The sequence below is a fragment of the Panulirus ornatus genome, chromosome 43, assembly GCF_036320965.1.
Source record: "Panulirus ornatus isolate Po-2019 chromosome 43, ASM3632096v1, whole genome shotgun sequence".
Classification (NCBI taxonomy): domain Eukaryota; kingdom Metazoa; phylum Arthropoda; class Malacostraca; order Decapoda; family Palinuridae; genus Panulirus; species Panulirus ornatus.
The window spans coordinates 25,301,069-25,310,756 of NC_092266.1; the positions used below are offsets into that span (position 1 = coordinate 25,301,069).

At 48.4% G+C, this 9,688-nt stretch overlaps 1 protein-coding gene and 1 non-coding gene across 2 annotated transcripts in view; one reads left to right on the plus strand and one right to left on the minus strand.

The window, feature by feature from the left end:
- Positions 1–577: 577 nt before the first annotated feature.
- LOC139762559 (uncharacterized) overlaps positions 578–9,688 on the minus strand; it is a 322,072-nt gene continuing 312,961 nt past the window's right edge. Inside the window, exon 7 of the mRNA XM_071687590.1 lies at positions 578–1,853. Within this exon, the coding sequence (XP_071543691.1) occupies positions 1,607–1,853 (247 nt within the window). The 3' untranslated portion in view covers positions 578–1,606. The remainder of the gene's footprint in view (positions 1,854–9,688) is intronic.
- TRNAK-CUU (transfer RNA lysine (anticodon CUU)) overlaps positions 9,659–9,688 on the plus strand; it is a 73-nt gene continuing 43 nt past the window's right edge. The window contains exon 1 of the tRNA in view: positions 9,659–9,688. This exon is cut by the window's right edge and continues 43 nt beyond it. This is a non-coding gene — a tRNA (tRNA-Lys).

The following is a 9,688-nucleotide window of genomic DNA, read 5'->3' on the forward strand; positions in this document are numbered from 1 at the left end:
TCAGTGTTGACCACGTCAACAGATCAATAGACACCACCAGTTTAAGACACTGAACACCAGTGGAAGACACTGTCCAGTCTAGTCTAAAATCCCTTTTTTTTTTTCCACCCATGCAGTCAATCCATTCCTCAACCATCGTGTTACGTCATAATCATCGCAATATGGAGCAAAATTCAGCGTTAAATCCCGCCCGCTTATCAGACCTTCTACTAAGCAAACAACGTTTTACATCAGACACGAAATTAACTCATTTAAAGACCTTTGGACAGGCGCGTTACTACAGCTGTTCAACCCTGCTTATTTTGTTTCTCATGCACGTACATGTGTCCCTCTAGCTCTGTAAGGTACCGTCAATAACTGGAGAACAAAGGCCCTCACCTACACTTACTCAGTCTCTACCCTATAATGAATCACCACATCAATAAAAAAAGAAAAAAATGTTTCCAAATGCATGCAAATCATCTACTGTTACAATTCTGTCCCTTTCACTTCTCAAGAGCATCGCCACGACGCTACTTGATCTTCAGCAAAAAAAAAACACTCACCTCCAACACACGAAGAGTAATGGGTGCACAACGTGAGGAGCGGGGTACTCACCTGCTGGGTCCGGCTGCCGGGGGGCACCCGGAGTGCCCGGATGAAGTTTTTATCGTGGTAGTCGTCCATGGCGGCGGCCCCACCGAGAGACCGACTGACCGACCGCCTCGTCGCGTTCGCTACCACACCTTCAACTCTCAGCACCCTCGGTGGTGACACGGCCACGCCATTGCTTCGGGCGACACACAGAGACACCTCGATCTGTCTATCTCTCTATCGCAGGTGGGTAAGTCAGCGGTATAAGTCACCGGTATAGACTCGAGGGCGTGCCAAGGCGTTATCTCTCTCTCTCAGGTGGTAAGTCAGTGGTATAGACTTAAGAGAGCGAGCGCGTCAAGGCGCCGTGTTACAACGCCGGTGGCAGGCAGCCTCGACACTTTAGTTATATAAAACGAGTGTTTTTTTTTTATTCCAGTTTGCTGCTTGGAATTTTCTGGTGTTCCGGAGGGTGTTTCCAGGTCTCCCCTTCCACCTCACGTCACACACACACACACACACTCACACACACGCACACACACAACACACGCGCCCACACAGACAGACGGGTGAGAATCACTGCTTGTCCTTCCCTGCCCGCATCGTCGTCCAAGGTATTCTGTCAGTGGCCCGTCATACCATAGTCACCTGGTGCCTTCCTGCCGCAGGGGGGTTTTAAGGGGCAGCGCCAGCAGTTCCTGGCTCCGGGAGCCCTCGACGGGGTCCTTACCGACGCCATATCTGCCCCGCCACCCTGGTGAAGACACAGAGGCACCTGGGGAACTCCAGTATCGAACCTACGAGGAGCAGGCTGAACACAGAAGATCGTCACGTTGCGGCCACTAGCTTGTGTATAATTCTGGTTTCAGGTGAACGACGGGGGAGGGGAAGAAGAAGACCAAAGCACCGAAGAACACTTAACAGATCATTTGACTTCCGAGTCGTGTAATTCCAGACTTCAGGGAAGATAAGTAAGATTGCTTTCCAATTATGAATGATCAGGGTGTCATTAATCCCTGGAGAATACTCCTAATTATTTGCAAGGGGCATGAGGGCGTAGGGCGAAGGAGAGCATCGAGCGACCATGTGATTCTTCTTCAGGTGTTTCCGTGAGTACCCCCACCACGAGAGAGAGAGACACGCAACGTGCGGTCGAAATGGTGGCACGTATGGTATGGCGAGGGTAAGGTGTGGCCGGAGGACTCTCGGTGTAGTCAGACGCAGTGAGGCGAAGGCTCGGGTGTTCCCCCAGGGTGGCTCCTTCCTCCCACGTCCGTGCTCTGGAACGACAAGAGAACAACGATCAAAAACCCTGGCTCATACAAAAGGTTCGTGTCAGGTCAGGCCAATAATATACGTTTTCCAAGGCTGAGGGAAACATGGCTACATCTCTCTGAAAGGGGAGGAAAAAAAATATATATATAATATGTATATAACCTGACGAGAGTTATCGTATACAAAGGGAAACCCTGAAAAAGCAAAATCTAAATATTGTCTTGTTATTCACTTCATTCGCAGAATATCATTATCTTCTCATGTTCTCCACGGTGGGGGGGGGGGGAAATGTTGCAGTTCACTAGTTAGCTTTTAAAGGAGGATGTAGTGAGAGGAATGTATTGATCAGAGAGAGAGAGAGAGAGAGAGAGAGAGAGAGAGAGAGAGAGAGAGAGAGAGAGACGCCGTGCTGAGGTCGTGAGCAGTCAGTCAAGTGTATATGAGAATGCATCAATGGAAGATTGCATTGCATTTACCTGCAATTATGCAACTGAAAAAAAAAGAATCAAAAAAAAAAAAATCATAGAAGCTATTCTTCACGTGAATTTCTAAGTGGATTGAAGGTTATACACACACACACACACACACACACACACACACACACCAATCCGGCGGGGGGAGAGCTTACGAACACACCGTCCCTAAATATCCCTCAGGTTAATTAAATTCAGCAAGTGGTAATAATGTTGTCTATCAGTGAATATAATGAGGACATGGTTTCTTTTTTTTTTTTCTCAGCACGGCGTGTCATGATGGTGGCTTTGTTACTCGTGCCTAATTCTGCAGGAGGAGCAACAGGGGAGTGAGCCATGGTTTTCCTTTCTTTCTTCGAGGGGGGGGGGACAGAAGAAGAACAAACCGGGGTGCTGGTATGGGATAGTCCACCTTGACTGACGATGGTGATGGTGGGGTCGTTCACTATCCCTTGCACTGGCGGTGGGGTAGTGCACTATCACTTACACTGGAGGGAGGTATAGTTCACTGTCACCCTCACTGGAGGGAGGTATAGTTCACTGTCACCCTCACTGGGGGAGGTATAGTTCACTATCACCCGCACTGGAGGGCGGTATAGTTCACTATCACCCTCACTGGGGGAGGTATAGTTCACTATCACCCGCATTGGAGGGCGGTATAGTTCACTATCACCCGCACTGGGGGAGGTATAGTTCACTATCACCCTCACTGGGGGCGGTATAGTTCACTATCACCCGCACTGGGGGAGGTATAGTTCACTATCACCCTCACTGGGGGAGGTATAGTTCACTATCACCCTCATTGGAGGGCGGTATAGTTCACTATCACCCGCATTGGAGGGCGGTATAGTTCACTATCACCCGCATTGGAGGGCGGTATAGTTCATTATCACCCGCACTGGAGTGAGGTATAGTTCACTATCACCCTCAATGGAGTGAGGTATAGTTCACTTTCACCCTCACTGGAGGGAGGTATAGTTCACTATCACCCTCACTGGGGGAGGTATAGTTCACTATCACCCGCACTGGGGGAGGTATAGTTCACTATCACCCTCACTGGGGGAGGTATAGTTCACTATCACCCGCACTGGAGGGAGGTATAGTTCACTATCACCCTCACTGGGGGAGGTATAGTTCACTATCACCCTCACTGGAGGGAGGTATAGTTCACTATCCCATGCACTGACTCCGAGCATATATCATGGTTCATTTTTTTTTTTCCTTAAATAATCAGCTTCAGAACCCCCGCTTCCCACCCCCCAGCCGCAAGTTCAGTGACATTCACTGCCATTACCCTCGTGAGACTTGACGACCTTAACAACGACGCTGGATCTGACTGGCGCTAGCGTAGAACCGTCGCTGGAAAAGCGCGCGCGCGCTCGCTCGCTGGTGTTCTTGGCCGACGTTCACCCGCGTCTTGTATGGCCCTGGAAGTTCCACGGCTCTTCGCCGGCATTACGAAGAACCAAGACAGAGACAACGAAGCTCAAAAAAAAATGAGATAAACCTCATCTGCAATACCTTCACATGAATAGAAACCAGCATCTATGAAGAATATATCAGGATAGCCAAAGATAGCTTAATTCTTGCTATAATATCTACATAAAAGTATATCTAAAGAGGCAGCAACCACAGTCATTCGCTGACTGTTTAATGTAATTAACGGGTACTTCGCAGCCAGGCTCGCCGTGTGACAGCGACTGAAGGAAACTGACGAGGTACTGATGTGTGCACGTCACGCAGCAGAGATACGGTCTTGTGTGTGGCGCCATTCTCTACCCTAAACACTGGCTTGCAAGAGATGCCACGAAGGCAGACCTTCCATTCACATGAGCTTTCTGCTGTGAATTATGCTTGCTAGGTGTAACTATCTTTGACTAATGACTGACTACTCTTATAACTACCACTGATGATGGAAAATTAATCATAACTGGTAGTAGCAATTGCAGTAATAGTAGTAGTAGTGGCATTATCATCACTCACTTTAAATACTAGCAGCAGGTGTAGTAGTGGATCATCATCGTTATCATTAAGTGAATCCTTGATAACTGAACTGCCTGGAAGAATGCTCCGTCCCTTCCAGTGTGTGTGTGTTCCTGTGCCATGAGTGAATCCAACAGCATTTCTATGTCATGCGAGGCGAGGTGAGGCGATACATGTATGACTGTGAGTTCCTGTGCAACGAATCTTCGTTCCTACGTTAAGCGAGGCAAGGCGACACTAAACTAACTGCGACAACATCATCCTGCCCTGTTAGCTCTGTTGCCAGTTAACCGTGATTGAGAGGTATGTATGCAAATGACACTGAGGACGAGAGCTGTATCAAAGCGCCGGGGTTAACTCGCCCTTCCCCTTCCTCTCTCCCCCTCGTCCCACCGTCCGTCATTAGCAAGTCATTCTTCATTACCATAACCATCGGTGTTGATCTTCCTCTGACACCGGCGTCTCGGGTTCCCGACCATGAAGGGGTTTCCGATGACTGGAAGGAGGAGAGAGAAAGACATAACCGCTTCGATTTCCCGCCACACTCGTGTGATTCGCAGGATAAATCAAATGTGCGAAATCAATATCATTTGAGTTCATGAACTGAATGCCAGGATACGGGTCATCCATGGTGTCTTCCGTCAATATCCTCCAGTCCACCATCGTACACAAGTGACGTACACCGTCGTGCTCAAGTGACGTACACCGTCGTCCACAAGTGACGTACACCGTCGTGCTCAAGTGACGTACACCGTCGTGCTCAAGTGACGTACACCGTCGTCCACAAGTGACGTACACCGTCGTGCTCAAGTGACGTACACCATCGTGCACAAGTGACGTACACCGTCGTGCTCACTATCTCCATCGTCGTGCTATCCGGTCGTACCGCTGTGCTAAAAGGGACGTACTACCCCGTCATGCTAAAGTCGTACTGTCGTGCTCAGAACAAGTACACCCACCGTGCGCAGGAGTCGTGCCCAAATAGATAAGACGACTACGCTCAAAAAAAAAAAAAAAAAAAAAAAAAAAAAAAAATATATATATATATATATATATATATATATATATATATATATATATATATATATATATATATATATATATATATATCCATCACCTGCATTCCTCGACCAGACACAAATGACACCAACGTGAAAGTCTATGAAAAATAATTTCCCTCCACAGGTGGCCACTACGGCAGAGGCTCTGCAGGTGTAGCAGACTTGGCTGAACACCTGTGCTAAGTATAAACACGTTCATTGTACACAAGATCGTGTGTCATACTGGCAAGAAGGACTCGAAGTCATCAGACCCATACGGGCCACCCCCCAAGTCAGGATCATGTCCAAAACTACATCACGGTTTGAAAATAACAATGAAAACGGATACGTAAGTAAAACTAATCATATATCAAACAATAAACCAATAAAATCAAACACAAAAACAATCAGAAAAATTTACGAAACAAAGAAAATAGGGAATGTATAGCATACATCTAATAAAATATGACACATAGATACACAAAAAGTTAAAATTTATTTTCCTTACAAATCGTTTGATAGTATTTCCATTATTTCATCAAAAAAAAGTACTTCATGCATACAGTGTGCTGTATTTCGGGGGGTTTCCTCAACTGTCTTCGGTCTTCACCCTCTCCTCCCCCACATCCCCCATACCCTGTGCTGGACCCAGGCTGGTGGATTGGGTCGTTGGTCGACCAAGCTGTTGGAAGCCGCAGCCCTCAGCCCACATAGCTTCCCCCACAACAACCTGGCTGGTCTGGTACACTTTTGTAGTCACTGGTCTAACGCACTCACTGACTCCTTACCCTCTCATATTCCTCCTTACGTCACACCTTGACCAAGGTGTGAGAAGGCAATTATATACATAACTAAAACGTCGCTCAAGACTGCCCGGCAGTATGCACCATTCTCCGTCAAAATCTCATCTTAACCTGATCAATACCACTACGTTCAGGTATGCCTCATACGTGGTTTACTTTATTCATCATCCGCCCCTAAACATGCAAGATATTTACAGGCACGCGGCACACCTGAGTGTACAGAGCTGATACAAATATAAGCAAGTCCACAGACTGAAGGCCAAGCTGGCTCGGGCGGCGATGGCAGTGGTGGTGCGGGTGGGCGTTAGCTGTGGCTGGCGGCGGGAGTGGTGGTAGTGGTAGCAAAAGCAAGAGTAGCGGTAACGGAGGGCAGCAGAAGTAGCAGTGACCAATCTCATGTGAGCCATCTGGCGAGCAGTTCAAGAACGACACCTGGGAGGTCGTTCTCCCGCTCGGCCCTCCTCCTACCCACACACACACCCCCGCCACACACTACCCACCACAACACCCTGGCTCTTCTTGCCCCTACGTCAGTAAGCAGCCAGCCCACCTATGACGCCAGCAGTCACTCCTCCTCCTGCTAGTTGTTTCCGTCACAATCCCGCGGGCGAAGATGCAAGCCTACATTTACACACACACACACACACACACACACACACACACACACACACACACACACACTTGTAGCTTATCAGAAGCGCAAATGCGTTTACCGTACACGCTAGAGCAATCAATACGACGGATCGTACCTTCCTCGAGCACACCACCCCAGACTGATGGGAATGATTACACACAGCACAGCTCTAAGTCACGAACACACACACACACACACACACACACACACACACACACACACACACACACGCCTCCAAAGTGTATTGATTAGCTTTACCGAACATGAGTCAGCACGGGCCCGCCCGGGGTCTAGCCAGCATGGGTTCGAATCCTGAGAGCGGCAACCGGCCAAAACCCAGCCCAGGGGATGGTCGGTAAAAAAATACCTGGCTTAGTCAGGTGTATGTGTGTGTGTGTGTGTGTGTGTGTGTGTGTGTGTCAACATACATACATATGAATAAAAACATAATACAGACATGCAAGGCCAAGAGACGGGGCAACACATGTGTAAAACTCTCTCTCTCTCTCTCTCTCTCTCTCTCTCTCTCTCTCTCTCTCTCTCTCTCTCTCTCTCTCTCTCTCTCTCTCTGTGACACATACGTAGCAATGACACACAAATACACACACCACAAAGACTTCGTCGACCCACAGAAGCAAAACATGCAAACGTACATAAACATTTGTCCAAACAAACATAAAGACATAAACACTCAGTAAACTTGGCTTTTCTATCACATCTTCTCATTAGGAAGAAAATTACTAATTAGAGAGAGGTAAACAGAGGAGGTAATTGGCTCAGCTGGAGTGTTGTTCAGAGAGGGAAGGAGGGACGGAGGAGGGAAACTGTGTGTGTGTGTGTGTGTGTGTGTGTGTGTGTGTGTGTGTGTGTGTGTGTGTGTGTGTGGTATAACCCCACCTATACTCCTACCCCAACCTCATAACCCTTAGGCTTGGACAAAGCTCCCCAGGAGGGAATGGCCGTCTGATAAAAGGACAGAGGAGACGGTGCGAACTGAGGTGGGCGAAGGACAGAAGACGAGACTTGGGACAGGGGAAAGGACAGATGGAAAGGACTGTGGCGCAGTGAACGTAAAGGGATGCTATTAAAAAAAACAGACGGTTGAGAAGCGAATGGACGGGAGATTTTGAGACGGTGGTATATGGAAGAGAGTGAGGTTGGAAGGGAGAGATGGAATGGCATGGGGTGGAGTGTGTGGATGGAATGTTAAGGGTGGAGGATATGTGAATGAATAACATGGAATGAGGGGGTAACAAGATGGGGGTGAAGCCACACTGCAGAGTAGACCGGTAGATACAGTAATAAGTGGAATGGCAGGGTTGCATAGTATGGAAAGGAGGAACAGTGGGGTGGATTGGTACAGTGGAAGGGCATAGGGCGGTGGAGTAGCGACGTGAATGGAGGATAGTACAATGGAATATAAAAGGCGGGAGCAGAGACGTGGGGGCAAAGAGAGACGGGAAGAGAGTAGAGTGAGAGTAAAATAACCTTGGGAGAGAGGAAAGAGCAGCGAGGAAGAAGCATAAAAAAGGCGGAGTATGTGAGTGTGTGGAGACAGGTGTGTATGTGTGTGTGGTTGGGCAGGTGTGATGAGCTGGGAGACGTGTGCAAGTCAGGTGACAGCTGTAACCAGCCACACCCACGGCGGTTCAGAGTTGGGCGGGGGCAAGCCATGCCAGGGGAAGGCAAGGGCCACGACAGGAGGAAGCAAACAAGGCGAAAAGCGAAGGTGAACTACGCAAATCTGGAGAGATCGATGAAGACAGTGGGATGGGAGATACAGAAATAGAAAACCAGACTAATGAAGGGGTGAGGGAGAGAGATATGGTGATGATGGAGGGGGGGGGGGGAGAATAATGAAGGAAGGGAACACGGGACTAACGAAGAAGAGAGAAGGGAGGAATGAAGGAAGAAGGGAGGGAAGATAAGATTAATGGAGGAGACGAGGAGACAAGTGATTAACCACCCTTCCCCTACCACACATCCTCCTCCAACCCCACTATCACTCCCCTATCAAACCCCTGTTCTCCCCTCCTATCACTCCCTTCTCCACCCCTGTTTTCCCCTCCTATCACTCCCCTATCAATCTTCTGTTCTCCCCTCCTAGCACTCCCTTATCCACCCCTGTTCTCCCCTCCTATCACTCCCCTATCAAACCCCTGTTCTCCCCTCCTATTACTCCCTTATCCACCCCTGTTCTCCCCCGCTATCACTCCCTCCTCATAAACTATCCTTCTTCAACCCACTTCCACACGACACACACACACCCGACACTACAATATTGCTGTCTGCCAACATCACCCTTTAAGACGGGCGAAAATGCCAAGGTGGAATGAGAGAACCTTCACAGCTCGCAATGACTCCGTCAGAAATTACAGGTACCGGGAGGTGTGTAATTTGGAAGTGGGGAAATACTGGGAGGCATTTTGACGCCAATATGCATTTAGGAAAAAAAAAAGATATTTGAGCGATCGACATAAAACACCACAAAATCTTCACTTACATAATGAAAAGTTACCACAAAACTGCGTTGAAAGGGAGTAGTGTAAGACATCCCAACGTTACACCAGCAAATGTAATAACATTACGGTATGATGAGTGAGTGATTACTACACTTCACCTGTCGAATACCGACAATGGTGACTATGTGGTAACTATGTTAGTATGCGGGTCGACGTCTCAAATAGCACGACTATGGAAGAAATAGCAGGACTATGGGGAGGCAAGAGGAAAGCCTCCCCCCTCCAAAAAAAAAAAAGGTCGACATAAAGTTTACCTTTAAGCAAATTCACCTCACATCTCCTCTCAATCGCTGTCCCTCGTCCATCACGCCTAAACCCACGTGGACCCTCTCTCCCAACCCTCGATCGACCACAAGCCCGGCTAGCTCAGTCGGTAGAGCACGAG